The sequence below is a fragment of the Rhea pennata genome, chromosome 27 (genome assembly GCF_028389875.1).
Source record: "Rhea pennata isolate bPtePen1 chromosome 27, bPtePen1.pri, whole genome shotgun sequence".
NCBI lineage: Eukaryota > Metazoa > Chordata > Aves > Rheiformes > Rheidae > Rhea > Rhea pennata.
Genome location: NC_084689.1, coordinates 5,083,396 through 5,111,052, shown reverse-complemented (window position 1 = coordinate 5,111,052; position 27,657 = coordinate 5,083,396). Strand labels below are relative to the sequence as shown.

The 27,657-nt window shown below is 48.4% G+C and overlaps 1 protein-coding gene and 1 long non-coding RNA gene across 2 annotated transcripts; one reads left to right on the top strand and one right to left on the bottom strand.

Moving 5' to 3' along the window:
- Positions 1-257: 257 nt before the first annotated feature.
- LOC134151462 (uncharacterized) lies at positions 258-2,415 on the bottom strand. Its single transcript, XR_009960861.1, has 2 exons — positions 2,348-2,415; positions 258-1,062 (listed from the first exon to the last, which is right to left on the bottom strand). It is a non-coding gene; the product is annotated as an uncharacterized LOC134151462 (long non-coding RNA).
- Positions 2,016-27,351, top strand: BTBD2 (BTB domain containing 2). The gene is made up of 9 exons (XM_062595992.1): positions 2,016-2,605; positions 9,278-9,397; positions 12,817-12,973; positions 16,651-16,756; positions 17,576-17,773; positions 20,627-20,819; positions 22,502-22,589; positions 23,634-23,780; positions 24,353-27,351. The coding sequence occupies exons 1-9, from the start codon at positions 2,016-2,018 to the stop codon at positions 24,512-24,514; spliced, it is 1,761 nt and encodes a 586-aa protein (XP_062451976.1). The 3' UTR covers positions 24,515-27,351.
- The last annotated feature ends 306 nt before the right edge of the window (positions 27,352-27,657 follow it).

Here is a 27,657-nt window from a genome sequence, read left to right as displayed (position 1 = left end):
TGCTGTGGGGCTCCGCGCGAGCACAACGGTTGCTCTCTGCTGGGGCTCTTAAGCGGCACTTTGGTATCAAAATCTTTCTGTGCTGTAACACGGGACTTGACCACAGATCTATTAGCTCTGGAAACTCTCATAAGGCTAAACCCTTACTTTGTCTCTACAAGAACCTCTTTGTGTATATTTGTTTAACATTACTATATGTAACAGAGCAGGAATATGCATTTGAGGACATGATACAAAACCAGACTGGCAGCACTCGATCAAAAACAACAGTGCTATAATATCACTGGGATATGCCATGGCAACAGCTGGCTATAGTGATTGATCCATGATAGTCCCGAGATATGAAAGGGTCTCCAAGCCGCAAATCAATATAAATAGCATGTCATCGTGCATTAAAGAAATTATAATGCAAAAACAATAATGCAAAATCGCAGAGAACAGAAAGGGAGGACACGATGTCTCCTTGCTCAATAGGTACCGAACACGTTGAATCAAGGACCACACAGTTGCTCACAAATGCATGTGCACACACCTCTGAAAGAGGAACATAGTTCAGGGAGCAGACAACAGAGAAAGGGGGAATGTAATTACCCCATGAAGAATAAATCACCTTTGCTTTAATGGTTCGGTTACTGAGATCACAGTAAGGCAACAACAGAACCTCTTAATTAATTTTCTGCCTTACAGATTCCTCCTGTCCTCTGTGCCACTTTATACCTCACACTGGCTGGTGAAGAGATAAATATCTGTTGTTGTCTGCAGGCCAGCATGCATTTCTGCTGAGCTATCTTGCAGGGCAGAGGAAGGGAGCGCACTGACATCTCGCAGGATCTCCATGGCCACAGTGAGGTGGCAGCAGCACATAATCAGGTGAGGGATTAGGCCTGCGTGGAGCAGCCTTTCCTGCGCGACGGAAGCTCCTTCGTTAGCAGGCGGTAACGCTGCGCTCGCGGGCAAGCAGGCCCTGTGCGTCAGCAGAAGCAGCCAGTCCCTCCGGGCTAATTCTTCTGAGGAATTACCGGGCACAAATCACCACGTCCTTGGGACACCAGGGTCTCTGCTCTGCAGGAAAAGGTGGTTTGGAAGAGTAGGAAGGTGACATAGGAGCGCCCCTCGCACCCAACCCTCTGCCCTCCCCAGCCCCCCAAAACTGCCGCCCCTCGGACCCATGGGTGCCCAACCTCCCCCCCCACACACACATGCCCCTGCACCCCCTGCCTCCTCCCCAGCCCCCCTCGCTTCTCCTCTCGCCTGGGACTGCCCCACACCGGGGTCCGAATCTCTCAAACTCCTCAGCCCCCCTCCAAATTGCCCCCTCCCCAATTCCTCACCCCCACATTCACCCCTCATAACCCCCAGAATTTCCCCTCTCACTGGACTGCCTCCTCACCGCCCAAAATTACCCCCCTCACAGGATTGCCCTGCACCCCTCCATCCCTTCTACCCCCCCCCCCGAACTGCCCCCCTCAAGGACTGTCGCTTGCTTCCCCCCAGATCTGCCCCTCTCGGGGTAGCTCCTGCACTCACTGTGCCTCCAACTCCCCAGAACTGCTGTGCCCCCCAGAACTGCCCCGTGCCCCCTGGAACTGCCCCTGTACCCCCCAGAACTACCCCGTGCCCCCCAGAACTGCCCCTGTGCCCCCCAGAACTGCCCCGTGACCGCTGCCCCCCTCAGCCCCAGATCCTCTCGGGATTGCCCCCCTCAGCCCTTCACGGTGCTGCTCTCCCACCCCCCAGATCTGCCCCCCACCCCCGGGGGTGCCCACCTCAGGCCCCATATCTGCCCCCTCACCCCTCGCACCCGCCCCTCCCGGTGCTGCTCCCCCCCCCCGCCCCCGACCGGCCCCTCGCGGCCCTGCCCGCACCCCGGCCTGCCCCCGGCGCGGGGCGGCGCGGCCCCGCCCGCCGCGCTCCCCCGCCCGCCGCCGCCGCCGCCCCTCCCCGCCCGCCGCCGCCGCCGCCGCCGCTCCCTGCCCTGGCCCGGCCCGGCCGGCGGCGGCGCCGCGCCGTGCCCCATGCGCCGCTGCTGCCCGGCTCTCTGCATCAGCAGCAGCCGCGGCGCCGCCCGCCCCGCCGCCATCGCCGCCGCCGCCGCCCCCCTCCTGCTGCCGGCCGCCGCCGTGTCCCGCCCGCCGCCGCTCCTGGTGCTGCTGCTGCTGCAGCGCCGCCCCGCGCCGCCCGCTCCTGCGCCTCCGCACAAGATGGCGGCCGGTGGGAGCGGCGGGGGCCCCGGGGGCCTCTCCTGCTCCGGCCCGCAGCCGCCGCCGCCGCCGCCTCCGCCGCCGGGCAACGGCGCCGCCGCCGCCGCCTGCACCAACGGCGCCCCCTCCTCGCCGCCCGGCCTCACCTACAACCAGTGCGGGGCCGCCAACCCGGCGGCGGGCGGCGGCGGCGGAGGCGGCGCGGGGGGCCCGGCGGCGGCCGGGGGGGCCGGCGGGGCGGGCGGCGCCGGCGGGGCGCTGCAGCGGGAGCCGGTCTATAACTGGCAGGCGACGAAGCCCACGGTGCAGGAGCGCTTCGCCTTCCTCTTCAACAACGAGGTGCTCAGCGACGTGCACTTCCTGGTGGGCAAGGGCCGCGGGTCGCAGCGCATCCCGGCCCACAGGTGGGCACCGCGCCGGGGGCCCAGGCGTCCGAGCCGGCCCGGGGGGGAGGGGAGAGCAGGGGAGGGAGGGGGGAGGCCTCCCGCCCGGCCGTGCGGGGAGCGGGCCGGCTGTGGAGGGGCCGCAGGCCTGGGGGCCCAGGCGTCCGAGCCTGGCTGGGGCGGGGGGGGGGGTGGGGGGGGCAGGATGGGGGGTACCCAGGCCCGGGGGCCCAGGCGGCCAAGTCTGCCTTGGGGGGGGGGCAGGATGGGGGGTACCCAGGCCCGGGGGCCCAGGCGTTCGAGCCTGGCTGTGGAGGAGGGGGGCTGGATGTAGGGGTGCCCCATGTGTGGGGGCCAAGGCGTCCGAGCCAGGGGGGCAGGCTGTGGGGGAGGCCCAGACATCCCGGTCTGGTTAGGGGGGCAGGCTGTTGGGGTGCCCCAGGCCTGGGGGCCCAGGCATCTGAGCCGGGGGTGAGGGGGGAATATGCTGCCAGCAGCTGACCCGGGTGCTGTGGGGTGCCCCGGGGGGACCCGGCCAGCTGTGGGATGGCGGGTGCCCTTCCTGCCCCATGACTGGGCACTGGGGGGGAGGAGAGGGGCTTGACACCGGTGAGGAGCCCCACTGCGGGACAGGGATCAGGGATGGCTGTGGCTCCCCGGCACCTTCTGGGGAACGATGTGCCACCGGCCACCACCGGGGCATTCTGGTCCTCTCTCCCTTCCCAAGAGCAAAAATAGGGATCACATAACTTCGCTCCATGTTTTATCCGTTGTTGGGAGCCGCTAGCCAGAGGATGCACGCCCCAGTGGTAACGTGATAGCCAGGCCTCCGACACCTCCGAGATGGCAGGGATGGATGGAGCAGGGATCGCCGGGTCTGCGGCACGCGGGGATCCAGAGCCACGGCTCAGTGTTTCACGTGGTGGTGTGGACATGCTTAGGGGTGACTCTGCTTTTTGGCTTGATGGACTGTTGTTGTGTCAGATCCCTCCAAACTCTCAGATTTGACTTAATGTTTCTTAATGTGCTCACCAAATCATATGACGGGGTCTAACTTCCAGTTGTGCAGCGTTTTCCCTGGAGGGTAGGTGCGACCGAGGGGTGCTGGATGAGCGGCCAGCAGAAGCGCAGCAGGAAAAAACAAATCCGTAGATGTCCCTCCGAAGCAATCCTTGTTTTTATATAGGTGGCGGAGGAGAGGAAGAATATTCTCCGAGATTGTTTGCTCCTCGCCAAAAGAAGCAGGGGTTTGTGTGTGCATTGGGGCAGAAGGGAAAGAGTAATGATTTGAGAAAGCAAATTCTGTGGTAGAACGGCAGAAACTGGTTTTTAAAAATAATCACTAGGGAGCCTGTGCTGAAGGCCCGTATTTTTGTGGGGGGTAATCGCACCGCCACTGTAATGCAAAACCCTCGCTTCTGAAAGCGTTGTGCTGAGAACAACATCTGAACGTGAGCTGGCTACTCTGGGTTAATGTTTAAGGCCAAGCTGCCGTTTAGGAATTTGCAGTTCTGAACTGGTTCCTCGCTGAAGAGTTGGAAACTGCCTCCACCTGGATAATACAAAACTGATCTGGCTAACTGACCTTCGATGCTTCTTGGGGCAGCTCCTTTCAATTGCACTGCAGTCGTTTGGGACTGTTCTGGTATTAAGGAGGCAGGATTAGTTCTTTTATGATTTGAAGCATAATTAGTGTTTGAGTAAGCTCGCTCCTGTCCTGAGAACTGGATGGGGAGGGGCAATGTTCAGCCTAGAAATAAGTGGAAAATAAATTAAGCTTTAAAAAAAGAAAACAGCCCCTAAGTGAAATGCTGCTTAATTGCTCTGAAATCCATCTGGCACTCTGGATGTTGAAGATAGAATAGCGTGTGTCATGCTCTGACATCCTGGTTATGGATTAGATGGATTTTAGTAAAACTTGCCTTTGTGATATTACATTTGGGATATCCTGATGATTCATGAAGTACTGTGGTTATTTTGGAAGCAGAGGGCTTAAAATAAAACCACCCAGACCCCTTCTGTGCTCAGTTCTCCCACAGCAGCTTGACAGCAGCAGATATTTTGTACTGGAGTTGAGGTGCAAAGAAATTATGAATTTAATTTGAGAGGTGCTGTATTGCTTCAGCTTATTTGCAAGGGCTGATGTTCATGCTTTGCTATTCGGTGTCTGAAATCATGCCCAATTAACAGGTAAATATTTCTGCAGTCTGATCTTACTGCAGTAATTTTCAGGCCAGTCCAGGCCAGGTATAAAGAGTAGGAGAATATCCTAAATGGAGGTCTTGAACAGCGGCTGGTAGTGCCTTGAGAAGTGGTCCACAAAATCTCATTGATGAGCCTAGCCCTTGCAGTATTTGCCATGGTTGTGTGGCGCGTTAGAAATCGTCAAGTTTGGCGGTAACCTGGATAGCGCAAAATAATCTGAGAGCTGCAGTCCTGCGAGCGCTGGATGTGATAGCGTGGCTCCTCTCTCTTTGGGCACCTCCAAGAAAGAGCAGAGCAGGGATGGCGCATCAGGGGTTTCAGGGCATGAAGCGATGCACAGGCTGGCTGATCGTAGACCACAGGTGATGTTATCCAGGCCTGGTGATAATGTGGGCGAGAGGAGAATGACATAGTCAGCTATACGTTAAGGTATGTTTAAGAGAGCGTGGCAAGTTCATGAGCTTGTGTAAAGCCATAGAGGTAGGAGCAGACATCAGATATGTCACGTAGCTGCTGAGAGCAAACTTTCATTTTGTCTGTGAAGGCACTGTTGGGAGAAGAAAGGTTCATATTGCCAAGCGTCTGGGAAACATCCACAGCCTTAAGAAGATCAGACGTAGCTCACCTTCAGGAGGCTCCAAAGCCTGCAGAAACAGCTCGCGTACCCTGGAACGAGCCTGATCTTGAGGCCATTGGCTTGTTCCCGCCGGCTGCTGAATCAGCCATGAAGAAGAACAGCCCTGTGTTTCTGATGTCAAAGCTGACAGACGCCAGATCGAGCAGGCTGTCAAGAAGCTGCGTGATACTAATGTGGCCACACTCGACGTATTGATTAGGCCCAACAGTAAGATGGAACTTGTGTGGTTTCCATGTGTGTCTCTTTCCAGATTGATGTGCTTGATGCAGCCAGTGCGATTAGCATCATCTGAACCTCTTCTACTCAGAGCTGCGTAGATGAGATAATTAAACTTGTTAATCAGATGAAAAACATGGCCCAAAATGGAAGTAAAGAAATGGAGCAAGTGTGTGGCAGTGCACCCCTGAATATATTCCAGGGGCTTTGCACTTTGGGGACCGTCTGAGAAGGCTTTTGGCAGCTGTTTCCAGCTGCCTCTTTTCTGAGCTGGTCCTGTTTTTTCCTGGATGCGTGTAAACTTGCGGCGCCTACGGTGTCGCGTAGCAGGCTGTCCGCTCGCTCGACTCCCAGAGCTGTGTCATGTGCGAGCAGCTCCTCCTCCGCGGGCTTTGGGGACCTGCCTTCTCCTAGCTTCAATTGGTGTCCCTAGTCCTTGCACTGGGAGGAGGTGGCGAGTGTCACCCACCTCGTTCATTAGCTTCTCATCGCCTGCGGTTTCACAGAGCTCCAGCACATCACATGTTGCTCTGCTCCTGTGTCAGCTCGTCAGAAACACGGATGTTTTAAGATTTTTCTGCAGCGGAGTGGATGGAGCAGGGAGGTGGTACGCAGTGACGGGACAGCTGGGGTTCTTGAACGGTTTATTTTATTGCTGGTGTTAACAGAGTGCCTAGAAACGGAGCCGGACTGTTGGGTATACAAACTAAACTAAGTGACAGGGTGCGATACCACGGTGGACAGAGAAGCATCGTGGAACTGGTGGGTAAGAAGTTGTAAATAACGTAATAAAAGACAAACTTTCTTGTAGGCTTCCAGAAGCTTAATGAGCGCCTGCACAGTCAACTTTGGATCCTAGGACAAATCAAATTATTAACCTCACCCAGGGCCCTGTGACTCTTCTCCTGCTGAGAGTCAGAGTTTACTTTTATACTTACACATGTGGAGGATCAGCACTCCCTTCCTTAGTCCTTCGACTTGGCTTCTGCTCGTTTTGGGAGTCCACTTTGTTTTGGCCACCCTACTGTTGTTTGAAAATAAGCCGTGATGCTTGAGTTCTTCCTCTGACAGAGGTGGGTCGCTCCGGTGGGTGCTGGGTGTCTGCATTCCCCCCTGGAGAACTAGGGGCTTGCGCTGGGCCGTGTTTCTTGGGGTTGGGAGGAGAGAGGCTTGCTGCGTGCCGGTCCCTACTCGTACCTGTTGCAGGCTCTGCAGGGCTTTGCATAGCTCTGGTTTAAAAGCGCATCAGCTTCAAAGCTGGTTTTAGAAAACATGCGGAAAAAAAAATCAAAGCTCTCTTACTCTGCCAGTTTGGCTTAATAGTCTTGTTTTTCTCTTCTGAAATGAAAGCCCTCTTTTTGTTTTGCTGTCCACGGACTGGCATGGTTGGGGAAAACGAAGTGTATAGAGGAAAAAGTGAAGTAGGTTATCTGCACCTTACTGTGCACATTGCTGGTATTTTCAGAGCAGTCTTAAGCGTTCGTTATAGCGAGAGTAAGTAGACACCATGCAGGCAGGGATTTCCTTAGGTTATTTGCGTCCCCTTAATGCTGCCACCCTCCTGGCTTACTGACAGTAAGACTCCAACTTTTGCAGGCCCATGTGTGTTTCTGTGACTTACTGGGATCCCTTTAGGGTTCAGCCATTGGAGGGGAGAAGGAAATCAGACGGATTCGTTCCTGATTGAAATGGAAGCAAAAATTTGAAAGCTGACTTATTTATTTATTTATTTGTTAAAGGAGTATCCTTTTCAAATCACTTCTGAAGGTCCTCCTCTAATTGAGCATGTACGCTGTGCTGGCTCTGAGTTTGAAAAAAAAATTAGGGCACAATTAATTTATGTTAACTTTAGTAGCAAACAGTGCCTGCGACTGTTTTGGCAGCATCCCTGCTTTTGCGTGAAGAAGGATTTTGTTGTTTCGTCCTGCAATTCTAGTATTGTGAACGAGATTTTCTTCTATTTGTTCTTGCAATTTCTCTCCAGAATTTTGGTCGATAGAGATACGCATCTGCATCCTTTTCTTTTTTAGACCGCTGTGGTATGTTCCTAGCTCTCTTAACTGATCAGAAACGATGGAAAGCCAGTTTGTCAGCCAAATAGTCTGTCGTGGCAGACAAGCCTGGCACGTCTGTGACGCTTTGCTCTATTGCTTCTCTGGGAGGAGAGGGAAAAATGAGTATATACATATTTTAATGAAAAAAAAAAATCTATAGGTAGATATTTGAATTCAATCCTACTGCAGTGAAATCTAACTGAAACTTTCCTGTAGCGGTGGACTGTTCCGTAGAGTCGGCGTACGCGAGTGCTTTCGCTCGTGCTGCTTGTCACGTATGGTTTTCTGCCCGCAGTTCTTGATGCTTCTCTCCATCCGAGCGTGCTTCAAACTGCTGCGGTGCCGGCCCCGGCGTTTTCCAGCTCTTCCCTTTTCATAACCGCTAAGAGAAGCGGCTGCAGCGATCGCTTCTGCGGTCTCGTCTCCCCCGTTTCCCCGCGCTCGTCGGTCGAGCCGAGGCGGCCGCGGTGGCCTTCGCCGTACGTAACTTCCAGGAGCTGTCGGATTGTGGCCGCCGGGAGCTGAAACGCTTTCACGAGGAGAAACCCCCTTGCTGAATTTTGCAGCCGTGAGGATTCTCAAAACGGCTTTTCTAAGGTGTAAGGCAGCTACAGCAGGTCGGCAGCACAGGTCTGCGTCTCCTGCTAAAACCAGAGCTGGTTTTTATCAGTGAGGGAAACGGTCTTGTTTACGTGGGAACAGCGAAAGATTATTTTCAGCCTCAAACCTGCTCGGAGGGAACTCTTGCTTCCTCTTTCTTCGGGGCTGATAACGTGTCTTTCTCTGTTCATCGCCTCGCGGCAGCGCACGGAGGCTCCGAGCGCCCCTAAAGCTGCTGGTTTGCTGCGCGCGACGTCCTGCCCGCCTTCGCGGCGGAGCGCGGAGCAGGTTTTGCGTGCAGAAGGCGAGAGGAGCCGGCGGTGGGCGTCGAGCGGGTGGCGCGCGCGGGTCTGCGGAGACGCTCGCGTCCCCGGCTCCGAGGCGACGCTGCCCGAGGGGTTGAAGCGGTCCGCGTGTCTTGAGTCCTTGCTCCGCCGTAATCACGGTTTTCGCCTGGAGCGTGCGCTGTTTAGGAGAGGGGGAAGGAGGATGGGAAATGCGTAGTGAGGAGTTTTCTGTAGGTATTTTCTGTATTTGACTATGAGGGTTTGGGCCGAGACTTGGGCTCTTTGCAGTGGTAGAACCTGATTTCTTTAACTGCTTTGTATATTAGTTTCTCAACCTGGTAAAGGAGCATAGGCTCATATGAGGACTTTGTAAAGCACAAAGCCTTGTAAAGCTACAGATGTTCTGTTCCATGATGCACAAAATCTGTCTTCTGGGAACCATAATTATGTTGTACACGGAGATAGGGCTTCAGAATGAAGTTGCTAGCAGCTTTGGAAATTCGCAATAAATAAAAGGAAAGCCTGACACTCCCTTCTGTTGCAAAACAGTTTTGCTTTAGCCTTATGGGTGATATACTTTCCCTGGGGGTGGCCTCGGTAACAGGAACTCAACTGGGATTTTTTTGGTTTTTTAAGTAAATATGAGTTAACGTAAATGTTTTTCTTTTTCTTTATTTTTTAAAATAAACCTTAGGTTTGTGTTGGCTGTGGGAAGTGCAGTCTTCGATGCAATGTTTAATGGTGGAATGGCCACAACTTCAACGGAGATTGAGCTGCCTGATGTGGAGCCTGCTGCCTTCCTAGCTTTGCTAAAGTAAGTGTCTTTTCATGTACGGCATAACAGGAATGAGCAGATTTATTGTAGACAGGGATATTTTCGGTGAAAGCAGTGAACCATTTTGTGAAGTGGAGATCATTAAGTTTCTAAACAAAATGCCTCTTTGATCTGTTCAAGCTCATTTAAATGCTAGTGTTAAATTCCTCTTTTCTTCGGTAAATGTCTTGTACATCTATTGCACAAAAATATCTGACTTGCTTCATATCTTGGTTTAGCAATAGTTAAATGAATGCATCCTCCTGCTGATACTTTCCAGTATGGGCAAAACTAAACTGTATATTTTTATTTTGTAAATATGTTATATACTTGCATGTTATACAGTTACACCATGCAAATGCAGCGCTAGGGAGGTGTTCTGATTAGCAACTGGAATAAGTTGGCATGCTAGCTGTTGTAGTTAAATTGGTACTTAACTGTTTAGACAGAGTCCCATAAATTCTCTTTCATGAAGTGGTTTGATTTGATCCTAGTGCTCTTTAAAAGAAGTAGGAGGGGGAAGTAATCTTAATGCTTTATAAATTACGAATACTTGGAGCCCATTTAGATCACGAGCATGTGAGCAAGTTATCACAGGTGAGCAAGGGTGTGAAATGGATGTCAGCTATTCTGCACAGTAGCTAGCCTTGTGCATGTTTTATTCCTCTTTCTTGGAGCCATTTTTGAATTTACCTTGGAATAAGAGTGTGTACAGTGGTGGCTAGCAGGCAGTAGTCAGTGTGTTGTAAGTCTGTGCCCTAAGGGGAAGGAGGAGGAAGGGGCTGTAACATCCTATTGACCGATTTCTTTAAGCCCGGCTGGCACCATATAACATCCAGCAGCAATCCTGAATGTGCACTGAAGAGTTATTGTCCTGTTTCAATAGGATTTCTGTAACCTACTTCTAGGGGTTTCCAATCTCTTGCTCTTGACACGTTCCCCGCTTGCTTTGTATTGGGAACAGTGTCTATGTATAGCTTTGGCACACTTTTTGCTTTACCTTCAAGAAGTGCTTTAGTTGTGACAGTGCTATCTGAAAAGATTTTTAAAATGATCTTTCCTAAAACGAGAGGCCAGCAGTAACAAGGAGCTCCTTAACCCCCTCCCCTTTGGCTCCCTTTAAATCGGACATCGGCACACAGGGAATCCCTCTAACTGACGTATGATTTTATCAGCCTGTTAGATCTCGCTGGAGTCTGGAGTTACCATCTATCTTTAAGACTTAGTCGTGTTAAAATAGTGAGTGAATTAGAGGCAAAATCGAGTTATTTCCCCGGTTTCAGCAGCTATACAATACGATCTTGGAAGAGAACCATCATCTGGAAAGACTGCAGTGATCAGTTGCAGCTGTTTTCTACAGAAATGTTTATATTTTCTGTAGAATAAATTGTATTATGGTGATGCTAAGGCTTACAGTTTTCCTAAGGTAGTTCTGCATGTGGCCCAGTGATATCTTAGATGCTAAAATCTAAGGTGGATCTGATTGCTTTTAAAATGCTCAAAACTTAAATGTGCCAAGGGAAGCTTGGGTGCTGCTTTCCCGTGGAAAGCTTACCAAGTACCTGGTATGAGTGTTGGTAGAGTAAAAACAGCTGTTCCAAACGCTGATCTGAAATGGAAGCTGATACTTACATATGTCTCTGGATCTGGTCCAGACCATGACTTAATGCTTTAGGATCAGGGGAGACTCTTCCTTTCTCAAGGAAGAAACTGCCAGTTGTGAATGTTCAGCAGAAGGTCCCTTCTGGAAACCAGAGTCTAGCAGTGTTTGTGGGCTGGTGGCCTTTAGGTCTGCTGTCACTGCGTGGGGATTCCCCCTGCTTCCACCACATGTAACTCGAGGAGCTTTTTGATAGTCTGGGGCTACAATCTAACTCTGCTTTCAAAACTAATACTACGCTTTTCCATGGTTTGAGCATCTCTGTTATCCATGTTAGTGTACGCTGTCTGGACTGCTACCATAGTCATTGCAATAAATAGAACTGGTTATTTTTAAAGCAACTGTGTTCCTTTAATCTTGTAATAAAAAGGATTACTTAGTGAAAATAGGACCGATGAAGGGATGTGGGCAAAATACATTTGTGAGCCTGTGGCTTGATGCTGTTAACAGATACTCTAGAGCAACACAGAAGCCTGCTTTCAACAGCAACGAGAGCGCTCCCCTTCCTCCGAATCCCTCTGTTTATGGTTCTCTGAATTGCATCCTGACCCTCTGTGTAACTAGAGGACCGGGAACGCTCTTGCTGCTCTGCAGCGAGTCCCTGCAGAGAGGAATGCTGCCTTGTGTGCTTGTAGAAAGAGCCCTGTTGCTGCATGAAGCCTCTGGGGACAGCTGCAACACAAAGTGTTATTGTGCCTCCCGAGGCCTTTGGAGAAATCCGGGAGAAGGAATTACTGGAGTTTTCCAAATCTCCTGTCGAAGAGGTATGCCAAGCCCTATTAACAGACCTAGTGTTACATCTCTGTGCTCAGTGCCTGTTTAGTAACTTCCAGATCCTGATTGGCAAATGCTTGGCTGGTTAAAGGAAAAACAGTAAACAAAAAACTCTGCATGGGATTAGGACTAATATCAAGTGCGTAATTACTTTTACTGAATTCAGTCTGTCAGTTCCTGTTGTCCCTAATCAGCATGCTTGGGTTTGAGGAGGGTCAGTCAGGCCTCTTATGAAGACCTTTATTTTTCCATGTAGTATGAATGTACTTCCTTGTTTTGGCCTAACAGTGGAGTCTGCTGCTTTGCTAGCAGCACGGCAGTCCTTGTTTTTTATCGCGATTAACTATTTCTTTATATTACGTTGCATGCTGTATTTTAACATCTGTATAATGAAATGGAGCAGTTTGTGTTTTAATAGAGACTTCAGTATATAGAGTGGAGAGATGAGGGAAAGTGGGCTATGGATAAAGCATCTCTCACCAGCTGCAGTGGATGTATATGTTTAACTGCTTCTGATCACTTTTGAATTAGTATTTAAAATGGAGCTTCTCTTCTAAGTAGTCAGACTAGATTGATTTTTTTTTGTCCGTGTTTAGTCTAACTGAACAGCTTAAAATTTTAACTTAAAAGCTAAACTTGGCCAGAGGCTGTTCTAGCCTAGCATAAGCATTAGCCTAAACAGCTCATTGGATGTGGGGATACTAGACAGCTGAAATATCTGATAAAGTAATCTGTAAACTTTTTCCTTCTCCCTCATTCTTTAAGCGTTATCCTATGACAAGATAAAAACTGTATCTCCATAATAAACCAGAGTCAGCAGAAAGGATTTGAAGACTGTTCCTGCTCTCAAATATAACAAATAGAGCCAGGAGGGTGGCACAGACATGGCTTTTTGAATTTCAAGGTGTCTTTTTTTAATTACACACTGACTCCTTGTGTAGCTAGTAAGATAACAAGAGACCAATGTTTGTTTACATGCTTTCAGATTTCTTTATTCAGACGAAGTTCAGATTGGACCAGAGACTGTTATGACAACGCTTTACACAGCTAAAAAATACGCAGTTCCAGCCCTTGAAGCTCATTGTGTGGAGTTTCTTAAAAAAAACCTCCGAGCAGACAACGCATTCATGCTGTTAACACAGGTGAGTTTGTGACTGTTTGCATTAAGTCCTTTGAGCAAGATTCCTCAGAATAGGAAAGTATGCACAGACACACACACAGAAGGGTTGAGGTTGGAAGGGACCTCTGGAGATCATCTAGTCCAACCCCTCTGCTCAAGCAGGGTCTTGTAGAGCATGTTGGACAGGATCACGTCCAGGCAGGTTTTGAATATCTCTAGGAGAAGGAGACTCCACAGCTTCTCTGGACAACTTGTTCCAGTGCTCTGTCACTCTCACAGGAAGGTAGTTTTTCCTCATGTTTAGGTGGAACTTCCTGTGTTTCAGTTGTTGCTTGGCACCACTGAAAAGAGCCTGGCCTCATCCTCTTGACACCCTTCCTTAAGGTATTTGTAGACATTAATAAGATCCCCTCTCAGTCTTCTCTTCTCCAGGCTAAACAGGCCCAGCTCTCGCAGATGCTCCAGTCTTCGTAGTCCTATGCTGGACTCACTCTGGTAGGTCCGTGTCTCTCTTGTCCTGGTGAGCGCAAAATTGAACACAGCACTCCAGGTATGGCCTCACCAGGGCTGAGCAAAGGGGCAGGATCACCTCCCTCGACCTACTGGCAACACTTTTCCTAATGCACCCCAGGATACCATTGGCTTTCTTGGCCTAGGCCCTCTCTGGTAACAGCTGATGACACATCAGTGATTTCCAGGCTGTAGCCCTGCAATTGCCTGTGTGTTAGTGTCCCTAGCTGTTGCCAGGGGCATCTTGTTCTCAATGGTGTAGGACAAGAAACAGATAGGCGTTGTATGTGCAAGTTCCCATCGTTTAAAGGATGGACCTTTTTTTTTTCTTTTTTTTTGACTAACTTTGAAGGAAAATTTCATATCATCCAGCTCAGAAAAGCTACCATAATTTCTGATGTTAAGTGAGCTTTGCAGAGGAGTCTTCATAGTCACTTTGACTTGGGAACCAGCACATTAGGATGGTCTGGCTATAGGGGTTTGGCTCTGTTGACCAGTGATAGCTGGCTGCTGGCTGTCTTCCTCCTTGTCACAAGTGTGTATGGCTTTAGTTACTGCATCCGTGGAGTGTCTACACCAGTAGTTTTCTGACAGAGATATGAGGCAGTTTTGGCCTAAAGAAGTTGCTGCTGAGCTCTTTGCTGTGATTAAACTGGAATTTTATTTGGGTTTAAATATTTGTGTCAAGTACTTGTATTGGTTCCGCTTTAAATTGCCCTTGTAGATATACTCTGCTGGGAATTCAGCTCTTGCTGCATCCAGTGCTTAATGTAAAATACCATGTCTTGCTTCCTACATCCTTTTTTAACTTGGCTGTTTTCCACATGCCATAAATGGGTGAGGCGGCCTCTGTGACATGGAAAGAATCACACCCCCCTTCCCTGGGAAAGAGTCAGAAGACTCAAGACTCAAAGGTTCTTGCTTGAGTGATGGTAGCCAAATCTGTGCTCCCATCTGATTCGTGGTAGGGCAATTGTAACTCTTTGGCTGCAGCTCTCTTGTTCTTTGGGTTCGGTGGCCTGAAACCTGAAAGATCAGGAGCTAAGCTGAAGTGAGATCTTTCCTGCAGATGCTGGTTTTCAAAGAGGCATCTTATGTTAGTGATCGCTTCATGAGAACTGGAGAAATAAACTTTTTGATGGTATTTCTCATGCAGGGATTCTGTGGCACAGTACATCTCTGCCACCTGACTTCACGACTTTGACCTGGTAACATATAGGTTCATGGTGACTTCTTTGCAAGTCACAGTGGTCCTTGTTTGGCAAAAGAAGGTGTCCTAGATTTTCAGATACCAAAAATGAGATACTACCTGACACACTGTCTAATTGTCAGTGCACTGGGCAGCTGAAATGCCAGATGGAGATGGGCTTTCCTGATTCCTTTTGCTCCACAAAAGCAGTTTGTGTTTCATCTGTTATGATCAGTTATCACTAGTGATTCATATCTAGGTTTTTTTTTACTGTTCAGTATCACAGTATAACAAGTCTTTGAAATGTTGGGATTCTTTGAGAAACATGTCTGGATCTCAAGACTGGCTGCACAAGGCACCTCACCTTGTGAATCTGTTCTCAAGGTACTGACAGTTTTGGTTCATCTGTTTGAACGTCAGACTCTGTTTTTGCTCAAATCCAGCAATTTGTGGCGTCAGTTACAGGCTCAAGATCTAGGATACATCTTGTATGAAACATTTCCCAACAGGCTCAAGACTGTGGACAGCTGGTCATATGGCCTCAAATTGCAAACTCCCTCTGCGTGTATCCCTGCTGAATCCTGCTGGTCTAGCAAATGTGATGTTGACAGTATTTCAAGCAGATTTCTGGCAGAAACATAAGTGGCAAACAGTTTTCCTGATTGTTTGTGCCACATAGTGAACCGTGATGCTCTTTTGTGCCAGATGTACATGCAAATGTCACTTTGATCAACAAAGGAATAATAGCTTGCCTAAAGCCACTCTGGGGAGAGTGTAACACAAGTCCTTCATGTGTCAAAAGAGAACTATTACAGTAATAAAGGCTGAATCAGTCACAACTCTTAGATGCCAATAGTGCAGCATGTTGGCAGGCCTCCAGCACTGAGAGCAGGTGATTTTACTGTTGAAGCTTGCCTAGTCCATGCAAAAACTGAATATTGTTTCAGCTCTTTGCTCTCGAGGCCTCCGTGTTCAAGGTGGGCTCTACTGAACTCTGCAGGCTGTGGACAAGTGTGAAGTAGAAGAGGTCCAGGAGTGCTAGCCTCTATGAGTGACAGGATTCCCAGCCCAAAACACAGTTTTTAGACATTTCCTATGGTAGTGAATTCAAATCCCAGAGTATTGTTGCACTGTCATGTTAGGTGTGGTGTTAAGATGGGCACTTCCTAAATAGCAAAGACAAAACATCGGAAATAGGAAATTGTCCAAGTGCTGTGTTCCCATGTGTCTGAGGGGCTCTAAAAAAAACTCTTTTCTGCTTATGCTAGGCATAGGGATGGTGACGTACCCTGGTGGTCCTGGGGGATCTGTGATAGTAGTGAATTTGTTATGACTTTGCACTTCTGCTAAGCAGAGAAATTCTAAGCGATGATCCAAGCTGTGTGCAGGTTTGTGTTTGACTGGACTAGTACCCTATTTTTGGTGGAATTTAAGGTAATTGGATCAGAGTAGATGTTCCTGTGCAAAACATGCATATGCACTAAGCAAGCTGCATACCCTGCGGGGTTTTGTCTGTCTCGCTGGGATGTGGGCAGAATGCCTGTTACGGAGCTTAACTAAATACATGAGATCTGGGTGACTCTGTTCTTGCGGAATAGGCCACTTCTGCGTATCCTTAGTGAGCAGGCCTGGAGACACTGGGCCAAGCTTTCTTTTGAATCTAAAAATGCCTTAGTAAAAATCACCCATGCTGAGCTGACCCGATTGATACAGTGCTTTCTGGCGCTATAGTCGTAATAACCGATGTGATGTTAAAACAAAGACATGCCCGAAGATATGTACAGCTTAAATGGAACTAATGCTAGACCCTGATTTTTTTTTTCTAGTGTTTGCCTTGTCATGCTTAACTGCTTGTGAAAGACTGCTGCAGCCAAATGAATTCATGATGCAGCCAGGCAAAGTTAATGAGGATGGCTCGGGGAGGAGAAGGGAAAACCTTATTTAGTATAAACTCCGCTTAAAAATACCTTTTGTGTTAACGACTGCTGCTTCATTACTAGGCAAGACTTTTTGATGAGCCTCAGCTGGCCAGCCTTTGCCTAGAGAACATAGACAAGAACACATCAGATGCCATCAATGCGGAGGGGTTTACAGACATTGATCTGGGTAAGCTTTTTTTCTTCCTTTCTACAGGCTTTCATAACAAGCTAGACTCTTAAGTTCTTACAGGTTAATACCTGGCACTTTTCTTTTGTGGCTCTGCTGTTCTGAAGCAATCTGTTGAACGAACAGTCCCTGGCATTAAGTAGCTAGAGACAAGGCAAAAGAACATGCTCATTTGCAGAAATATTCTGGAATCTGCTTACTTTGGTACAACTTGATTTTTCTGGGCATGATACAAAGCCCGTTTCTCCTGTTGATGTTGGCAGGTTTTGGGTGGGTGTAACTTGCCTTCTTTTGTAGAGTTGGCATCATTCCCTGAGTCTTTTTCAGGTTTTGGAGTTCAAAAGATGTTGCGTTTTTGGAAGCAAGAACTGGGTATTTAAATTATCATATGCAGTAGCCAAACTTGCTAGGCACAGTTACTAAACATTAAAATTCAGACGTTAACCTTCTCCTAATGAGATGGACTATGGAAGTAAGGTACAGGTAACCTTCTGGCTTTCATGATACTTGCTTCATCCAAATTTGACATCAACTGGGTTGCAATTCATTCTACTGAATGAATTCTCCTGAATTCCCTTCCGTTAACATACCAAATAAATGGGCACTGTTTGCTGCTCCGGTCACTTACTTGCTTATGGAATATGCAGATACATCTTTCTTATCGCCTGGCAGGCTGCAGGCAGCACGTTTGGGAGCATGCAGTTTTTTGAATTGGTTTTCCATTACTTGCCTTGGCTGTATGTAAGGTATTTTTGGCTAAGTGAACTCAGGTCATTTGGGTTAGTGCCTAAAGTTGTCACTGTCCGTCCTGCCTTGCAGACACCCTGGTTGCAGTGCTGGAGAGGGATACCTTGGGGATCCGGGAGGTTCGTTTATTTAATGCAGTGGTTCGCTGGTCGGAGGCTGAATGTCAACGGCAGCAACTTCAGGTGATTCCAGAGAACAAGCGGAAAGTACTGGGCAAAGCACTTTCTCTTATCCGCTTCCCATTGATGACTATTGAGGAGTTTGCAGCAGGTAACTGAACAAAGGCATTTCTGTGAGCCCTAATCTTTGCTTCCTCTGAACTACAGAGGATCAAGTACATGAAAGTGGATTTTCTCTGCGTATTCTGTAGTAATTTAAATTTGAGATCTCCCACTCTGTTCCCACTGATGTACAAAATCTACTGTGTTAATGCTGTTTTCATCCATGATTGTTTACTCTTATTTTTGAGGCTTTGATTCTCCATCAGTTAGGAGCAAATAGCATCCTATCTGACTGTATTCATAATATTTTTAGATGGTTACTTTTTTGTTCAGCTAAAAGTGGAGGTCTGAGGAGGGGTACACCAACCTCCCTTCCCAACCATTGCAAACATTTAAACCAAAGTTAACGGAGTTGCAGCTAACCCGCTTTGATTGTAGCCTGCTCCCCAAGAGAAATGAGGCTGTTGCCTGCCCACTCCCCATTTGCTGTTGCCTGTTATCCAGTGGTGGTGATGGTGTCCTCTTGCTGATGCCATTCAGAGCAGAGCCTCAGAACAGGAGAAACTTTTCTGTCCTTTGAACTAAAGGGTTGGTGTTGTTTAGTCTGTGTCTCAAAACATTTTTTTCCACATTTGCATTAAGATCTTGATCTAAAAAGATGTCTAAATCATTTAACAGTTTGACTAAAGATTTTTTTTTGTTTTCATTGCCTGTTATTTGTGTCTTTGTATTCTGGTGATTTTCCAGAGACTGAAAACTGACAACCAACAAATATTTTTTTTTTGTGTTAAAAGCAACTGTGGAGCTGTTTCAAAAACTGAAACTGGTTTTAGGTTACAGTTATTTGTACAAACAAACAAAAAGGGTCAATGACACCATGCCCTGTACAAATCACTTCTGGAAACAGGGATGGTGTTGGCTCCATAACAGTTAATGTGCAGCTTTCTAAAATGAAGAGGAGTATTAGAAATAAAAAAAAATACATTATAGCTTGGCTCTCGTTTTTATTTTGCCCGTCACAGCAGTGTCAGGGCATGGGACATGAATCTTTTGAAAAATGCCTTGGTCAGGGAGACAGAGCTGTTCACCCATGCGGGGTAACTTCCCTTTGCGTTGGCACGAGTGAAAACATCGGTGCGTATTTCATTCCTTCATGGTGTATCATGCCGAGCAGCAGCTTTGCAGCAGATTATAGGCTTAACATCTAGCTTAATTAAAGAGGGCATCCTTCTGGATAGCGTTAAGGCAGGCAGGAGGCAGTGCGTGTACACCGAGCTTTGCATTTTTGTGTAAATCCTACTTTTTTTTCAAACCTCCCTTCAGGTCTCATATAAAACAACCTCACACTCGAAGGGACTTGTTAATTTTGGCATAGTCAGGTTGAAGCTTTTGAGTCGGGAGCGTGGTTGTGCCCCTACCTAGGCTGTCTGTACCGACAGCTTGCTTGACTTGGATCTTTGATCAGTCTTTTTGCCTTGAGAGGAATTCTTAAGCTTTCTCACTCCACTACAACAAAAGGAAACTCCAAAACGCCAAACCGGGGCGGTTGCACTGGTCACTGTTGTTTAAGCAAGGATGTACCTTGGTATTGCTTCCACTTTGTCCTTTAACGTTTCTGGGCAGATGCTAACTCCTTTGCTAACCACAGCAGAGGTGAGAGAAGGAAATTTATTCTCCTCACTCCCTCTACCAAAGCAAGAAAGGGATTTTATAGGCTGTGGTTTCAGCAGTGTATTGAATAATCTGGTGTTGGACGTGGAGTTTTAACTGGCAAATGGGTCACTCCCTTCCCCTCAGAGCAAGTAATTTGAAACATTTGAGAACTGAATTGCAGCAGCACAGGATAAGTTCAGACACGATCAACATCAGTTAATTTTTGTTGAGCTAAGTATCCTGAAGCTCATTCATTTGTTAACAGTCTACTTCCTTGAATTCTTTCATCTGTACCTATTACGGTCTTGGACCATGTTATGTCTGCCTTTCAAGGGTATGCTCGTGGACACAGTTTTTAAATATTGTCAGATTTAACCAACTCTAAGTTGTATTGGGCCAAAAAGTAGCCAGGAATTTGCTTCCTGTATTACAGAGCGTGCAATGCAACAGTGCTGCTGTTTTTCCAATATGCAGTAGCATCTTTTCCATTTGCAAGAGGCTTTTAAATGCAGGCACAGAGAAGCTTTTAACTATTTGCTAAAGGAGTTGAGATACTGACTAATTTTTACCCAGTTCCACTTTTGAAAGTATCCAGAGTGGTTTCCAAGGCTTGAGTTCAGCAGCACTTCAGAAGAAATACCTAATTACTCGAGCAAAGAGAGAACATGTTTCAACTCTTGCTGGAATCGCTAGCGTTTTTTTCCTTAGGTTCTCCGATAACAGGCAAAGAAGCTACTTAAAAAACTCAAAGCAGGGATTAAGTGCCCCAGGAAGGGACTCAAAGCAGAGCATGATCTGAACCACCTTTGACTCAGCTAAAAAATATTCCAGGTGCCATTCCTTCCTGCTGTCCCTCGTGGGTTTTCATGAGGTCCTTGACGGTGATGTTGTGAAATACCAAATGTATGAAAAACTCTCTCTGCTATCAGTATTTTGATATCCTGAGGGAATGGATTAGCCAAATGTTTTGCTTTTTAAACCAGTCCTTGTAGCCAACTGCATTCTGGCCCTGTGGAGCCGTGTGCTTAATTGCTGTTTCACGTCCCTGCTCTGCACGGAGGCTCTGCAGCCCCGCGGCAGCAGCGAGGTCCCGTTGGCGACGTCGGTTGTGGCCTGCTCCCGTTCGCAAGCCGAGCTGGCCCCCACGCCTGGATCTCGAAAGGTCGCGGACCGTTTTTTTTTTTTTTTCCCCCCTTCCTCTCCGCCCCGAGGCTGACGGCGCTGCTGTTTTTCCCCCGTTGCTCCGCAGGGCCCGCGCAGTCGGGAATCCTCACGGACCGCGAGGTGGTGAGCCTGTTCCTCCACTTCACCGTGAACCCCAAGCCGCGGGTGGAGTTCATCGACCGACCGCGCTGCTGCCTGCGAGGGAAGGAGTGCAGCATCAGCCGTTTCCAGCAGGTGGAGAGCCGCTGGGGGTACAGTGGGACTAGTGACAGGATAAGGTCAGCTTCACCGCTAATTCTGCTGCCGATAGACTCGTGTGTACTGAGCTTTGAGCCTACCCTAGTCCTAAACTTGCCAGGTTACCTGCCAGACCCCAGCTCGCGCCGTGCAAACCCTTGCGTGAACCGTGGGGGGGGGGGGGGAAGCGTTTTGCCGGGGAAAATCGGCACCGGATGCGTTAACCTGCGTCCGCGACGCGGGCTGCCTCTTTGCTCAGCTTTCGGCGAAGGCTTGCGGTGAGCCTGGCCCGGACGCGCAGCCCTCTCGGCAGACTGTCCCTCTCCTTTTCCAGCGGCTTCCCGCAGCCGAACGGGCGCTTGGCGGCTGGATTCGCCAAGCAGCTCGTGGCTTTCTGCCGCTCCTGGGTGTTCGCTAACTAGCGCTCCATCAATTTTACACGGTTAAAAGTGTAAACGTGGCTTGTTGAAGCCCTTTAATCTTGGCAGTTTTGGGGAAGGGCTTAGGATAAAATGCTTGCTGCGCCCGCTTTTCTGCCAGCGTCTAGTTTCTTTAGACCTAAACGTGTGGAGAAACAGCGAAGCCTGGTTGGTAATGGGGACAGAGAAGTGGAGGTTGGCTTGGCAAACGGTGGTGGTTTGCAAACGTCGTGTGGCCAAGTGGTTAGAGCAAGACAGGAAGTACTGGGAAAGCCTTCTTGGGTGGAAAGAGGACCCACGCTGATAAAGTACTTAATAAATAAATAAATAAATAAAAATAAAAATCTAGGCCCTCTCATGAGGGGTTCCCTTGCGTATCAGTAGCACTGTCAGCTGGATCTTCTGGGCCTTTCGTTCCCTTTCTGAAGGCTGTGATTGGGAAAGCTGCTAGCTCCAAACATTCGCTGATGTTGACAGCATCAGGGTTTATCTTTAGCAAAGCTTGTGTTTAGTTTCAACGCTGAATGTTTTATGCTGCTCTCAGAACATTGGCTTTTAGCTCGCTACAGATGTTTATTTTTGAAATGTGCAGGACTGAAAGAGTTGGTGGACAGGTGAAGAAATGATGTTGGCAGCTTGGCAGGCACCAAGACTTTCTGCTACCCAAGAAGACAGAGCTGTAGTGGGGGGCATCTGGGGTGAATATCCTGCCTAAGGCAGCAAGGATTCTTGCATTCAAGAGCTATTGAAATCTTATTTTCTGCTTGGGAAAATCTTGAGTGCACCTAGCTGCTACACTGCAGTAGTATCCAGAAAATACTCAGAAGCACATTAAAAATGCTCTTTGAGTGTTCAGCAGTGAAATCTCTAATGGTGACACCTTAAGTGGTCTCCACTGTTTCCTCGCTGGAAGGACTGCTGCTGACGTGAGAGTGGGCGCTAGTCCGCAGGCTGCCCTGCCTTTGCCTGGCTGGTGTTTTTGGATGTTAACATTGTACCACAACCTTGAGGGACTTTCTAAGCCTGGATTCTGAAATTTGATGATACGATTATGTGGCTTTGCATTTTAAATTAGCAAACAAAATTATTGCCAGCCCATTAGGATAGTCAAAGGCGTAAACTTACAAATTACGACTTCTGTAAAGGATTTTGGTTACTAGCAAGCCTTATGCTTAAAACTGCAATGTGTTTGATAAAATTATAGGTACGAAATTAAAATGAGTGAAGATATTTGTGCATCTTCCTTGTACTAAAACAGTACAGAAGTGGCAAGTTGGTCTGACTTTCCTGATCTCTTCTTGCAGGTTTTCAGTAAACAAAAGGATATTTGTAGTTGGGTTTGGATTATATGGATCCATACATGGGCCAACGGATTACCAAGTAAATATACAGGTATTTTGTCTTTACTGCCTATTTGCTGCTGTGGGGGCTATTTTACCTCTTTTAGTGAATATTTAACAACCTCTTAACTTAGAAGGATCTGTATTTGTTTTATAGATCGGCTGGTTGGCAGATGTAGCGTGGGCCAGATGGGGCACTGGGGATAAGAGGGATTATTACAGTCATAATTTTATGCAAGCTTTCATGGCGTGTCAGTGCAGTATCTCCCTGTTCGCTGCTTTGGAAATGCATCTCGGAGAGCTGTGATTTAGTTTGAGAAGACACTGCGTGCTTTCACATGCCGAGCAGGCTGAACTCATTCTGCCCTGCAGGTACTTAAGCAAAGGTTGGATGTTGCAATTGTATTTGGACTGTCTTCTGCTACAATCTGTACAAATGCAGTAATCAAGATTCAACAAGTGGATGCATCGAGAGAAGAGAAAAGAAAACCGTTGCTCTATATGTGCTGAGCCTGTAGAGTGCAAACGTGCAGCCTCACGTAGTCAGCGTCTGTGTTGGAGATGATGAGTAGGAGTTAGCCTGTTCGTTGACCAAGTCCGTAGAGATGTATTTCAAAGACTGGATCGCTTAATGGGTGACTTAGGAAAATCCCCTGCATGTTCTCTGGATGCACATATGTAACCTGAGTCTGAAACACTTGAAGAAGCTTCTCCAGGAAAATTCTCTTGCCACAGCAGTGCTGAGGAGACAAGCACAGTCTATCAGTGTTTCTTCCTTAATTGTGAGGGTCTCTTTTTGATACCTCTGAACTCTTGGCAGTGACAGGCAAGTGAAGTGAAGTGAGAACATCCACCTGCAGGCCTCTATTCAGCTTCAGCATGAAGAGATAAAATGTCCTGGGATATCTGGGGCCTGAGCCTGCGGTGGTTCGGTGTAGTCATAGTGCCGAAGCCAGGCATAAGCAGCGGGGGGGATGGTGCAGTCGCAGTAGGGCTCTGAAACTGGGGGGATACACCTACACAGGTGCCAGGTCCAACATGTGTAAAGCAGTGTTCAGCTAACTTTACAGTTTAAAAGTTAATGTTCTTCTTACAGATCATCCACACAGACAGTAACACAGTCTTGGGACAGAACGACACAGGGTTCAGCTGTGACGGATCATCAAACACTTTCCGGGTCATGTTCAAAGAGCCCGTTGAGATTTTACCCAACGTCAACTATACGGCATGTGCTACTCTAAAGGTATCGTACTGAGATGGTGTGGATAGAAGAGAGGTTTATAGAGATGGAGGAGAGCAGGTTTCTTTGGTCCCTTCAGGGCAACGTGGTTCTTGCTCTGCAGTTTTCAACGCCTGTGGTGTAATCTCAAGGGTTTGCTCTCTAGTCCTTCCACCATGGTGGTGCAACATGAATGTTCACCATCAGCACTGAGAGTTAGTTTTTATCTTGTCTACAAGCGTACAGTAATTAAGCTATATTAGTGATGAATTGATGTTTTTTTTTTTCTTTTTATACAGTTAAACAGCCAGTTCTGTGGCTGTGTAGTCCAGAGCCTGCTGACACTGTCTTAAAAAAGTTGATACGTGAGACCTGGTTAAATACAGTGGTAAAGTCTGATAGGGACGAGAACTTTGTTCAAAATACCTCAGGTGCAAGAACCAGACAGAATAGGGGAGGTGTTGAGCTCGCCAAAGCCCTTTGCTTCAGGTCTGGTTGTGAGGCCAGACCTTCCAGAGCATACCCAGGCCCCGGGGTCCAGCTGGGCTGTGATCCTTGTCTTGATCTGTTCTTTCTGTTTCCTATTATCATCGCAGGGTCCAGATTCCCACTACGGAACCAAAGGACTGCGCAAAGTGATCCATGAATCACCAACGACAGGAGCCAAAACCTGCTTTACGTTCTGTTACGCGGCTGGGAATAACAACGGCACTTCTGTGGAGGATGGACAAATCCCAGAGATCATCTTCTATACATAGTGCAGCTCTGGAGTTGGCTCTGGACTTTTCTGTTCTCTTCCCCGTGACCTTCCAAACTAAATTTCTGGCTGAGTTTGACCACACCAATTGGAGCCACACTAGCCAAAGGTCTCAGTAAAATCATTTCAAAGCTCATGTTTTGCCTTGTGCTAGTGATTCTGCTGCTATCACATACCAGATTAACTGGTTTACCAATATCATTTGTAGATTGTCTGTGGCTACTCATTTTTCACCTTACTGATTAACCCTATCTAACAACATGCATTTTTTTTTTGACTGTAACGAATGTAGATGCTTTTCCACCAGTCGGAAGCATGGAAACAAATGGCTCTGGTTGTGGTTGTATTTGCTGTGAGGAGATAATCCTGCATAAAGACAGTCGAGGGCTGTATTGCCCATCCTCTTCTGCTCTAGCTCAGCAGTCGAGGCGAGATGGTTGGCCACGTCGGTCCAGCAGCACCGCTGCCGTGGCAAGGCTCGGCCAGACCATGCCTGGCGCGTTCCCTCCCGCCGGCCAAAGCGTTTGCAGCCGCCTTCAAAAAGTTAAAGGAAGTGGCCTTTTCACTGAGGCTCTGCTGTTTCAGCACTACACGACCTTGAGGGAGACCTCAGAACTAGAGCGCCTCTAAAGACTACAGTGTTTTCATGCTATTCTCGCTAATTTGTGACAATCCTTTGACGACAGCTAACTGACCTCCCCCTACGGATGGCCGATGGCTCTGCGCAGAGCTAGGAAGGGGCGGCAGCTCTGGCCTGGCCGGGTGCTCTCCATACCCGTGTGCAGGCTGCTGCGCTCAGTTCTGGTGGTGCTTTTTTAAAACTTTATATCGCATCTAAAATGATGGGTGATACTCGGGAAATCTGCCCCCGTGCAGCGGTTAGCAGCAGGGAATCCACACTAGTTGTTACTGTGCTAATCAAATCCTTTGTTCCAAGATAGCGGCAGGGGGTTGTTGGCAAGCAAGGGAACTTGCCTCGCCTGGCCCCTGTGTTCCTGTGTATTGCTGCTGTTTTCATGCACGTTTCAATGCATTTTTTTCCTCTCTCTTTTTTTTTTTTTTTTGTCTTTGTTTTTGTTTCTGTGCATTGCTAAGCCGCCCCTGGGCCGCTTCAGAGCGCTGCTGCCCTGATGCAAAGTAGGAAGAGGCTCGATGTGCAACTGCCTGTTACCTATTAATGCAGCAGATAGATGAGGATTCATGAAACGGTTTAGAAAAACGTAAAAGATTTTTTCTGTTTGCCTGTGTACATGGCTGTTCGGACAGGCTCACGAGGAAGATGCCACATTTACAAATATCATCTGGCTTTGCCACCTCCCTACCTGTTCAGAATTGGTTGTTTTTCCCCCAAAAGCAGGTACGATTTTTGCTGAGTAGATAACGCTGTCCTACCAAGGAGGAGGTGGCTTTTCCTTGCGTCACTGTCCGCTGCTGAAGACCACAAGACTATTTCTTCCCCCCTCTTCTGCAGAGGAAGCTCTAATGAAATAAAGAACCTTCTGGTGTAGTGGCCAGAGCTTTCAGAAGTCTGCGGGGGACTTGCTGGCGTGATATCGTGCTGCCTCAAAGCTGAGGTTCGCTTTTGAAAACCTCCTGGGCACACTAAGAAGTCGTCTTAACTTGCCAGGTAGCAGTTGCCGCCTTATTTAGATGTTAGAAGCAGAAACCTGGTGGTCCCTTACTGATGCAGATGGCTCAGTACCTAGTAACTTATTGGGAAAGTGGTATCTCCTCCTCTTCCTCCCTCTGGACTGGGCTCTGTCCTTGGTCTGTGGCTGGCTGGGTATCTCCTCATCAACCACACAGCAGTAATACGGTCAGGAACACCTTGCACCTAGTAATCTGTAGCTATTAGAGATGTCGATAGTGTGTTATGTTCTCTAGGAAGACATTGTAAGATGTGTATATTGTAAGCCTGCTTCAAGGTAGGATGTTTTTAATATGGCCAGTACTTAAAGAAAAGAAAAAAAAAAGGAAAAAAGAAAAAAAAAAAAAAAGAAAAGAAAAAGAAAAGGTCCATGATTTAGTTATTGAACCTGACTGTGCAATGCGAACAGTGTTGTGAAACGGATTAGCAGAACGGAGACGCTCCTTCCTCCGCGGGGGAAGCTGCCTGCTGTTGGGATGTACATAGCTGCCTGCTCCTGCCCTGCTGCCCCTTCGCCTCTGCTTCTCCAAGGTTGTGGGACTTCGCTTGTAGTGCCAGAGCGCCGCACCAGGGGCCTGCGGCGTTACCTGGGCCGAGTTTGCCTGCTGCGGCTGTACCACCCCCAGACGTTTCCGTACCTAGGTGGCAGTAAGTGGAAATCGGTGGGATCTGGAAGAAGCAAAGCTGCCCGCTTGGCTATGGAAATAGCAGGGCTTGAAAGCAGGCCTTGGGCAAGCTAGATCAGCCGAGGGAGGCCCGTCCTTGCTGGCTCTTCCCTCAAAGCATCTGGTTTTTACTACTACTTTGTTATGCAGATTCTTCTCCCGAATCCTCCTTTCCAGCCACAAGGTCGGTTTCGTAGCCTGCCCTGGTGGGGAGGGGAGCGTGAGGAGTTAAACCTTTGAGCTACGTCTAAGCAACTTCTGTTCTTAACGGCTTTATGCAGTTTGATGCAATTCTGGCTTTTGTAGATAGATGAATGTAATTCTTTGTTGGACATGCCTGTTTCCAAAAGTATGAGGTATTCCGTTGTATCACGTCACCTTCCAAGCAGAGCTGGGCCCGTCTCGACTCCAGTGCTGTACTGATGAATGTATCCGATGCTCTCGTTCAGTGTTCACGCTCTGCTTTTTGGCCAGCTTTGTGATTTGTAAATAGGAAAATCAATAAAGACGTTTGGGTTGTCTTTACGGAGTTTCTTCGTGATTTGAGCCCGGGATCCTGGAGGTCCTGGGAGGAGGGCGGGGAGGAAGCCCTGAGGTGGCCGCAGAAGGACGCGGCACCGCGGAGCCGCTGTTTCTCCGGGTCGGAGGAGCTGCTGGGGCCAAGCGGGCGCATTCCCTCCCTTGAGGTCTGTGTCAGAGGTAGGCTCTCATTTCAACACTGAAATTTTTTTAACCGCGATGGAAGATTTTTGATGCCACTGTGTCCTTCAGAGGGCCCTCGCTGGAAGCTGGCACCCGCTTTGGGGCGAAGGGGCTCCCGTCTCCTGCAGT

Coding starts and splice junctions, on each gene's coding strand:
- BTBD2 (XM_062595992.1), top strand. CDS start 2,016: ATGCGCCGCTGCTGCCCGGCTCTCTGCATCAGCAGCAGCCGCGGCGCC. Junction 2,606..9,277: donor CAGCGCATCCCGGCCCACAG/GTGGGCACCGCG, acceptor AATAAACCTTAG/GTTTGTGTTGGCTGTGGGAA. Junction 23,781..24,352: donor CGGCATGTGCTACTCTAAAG/GTATCGTACTGA, acceptor TTATCATCGCAG/GGTCCAGATTCCCACTACGG.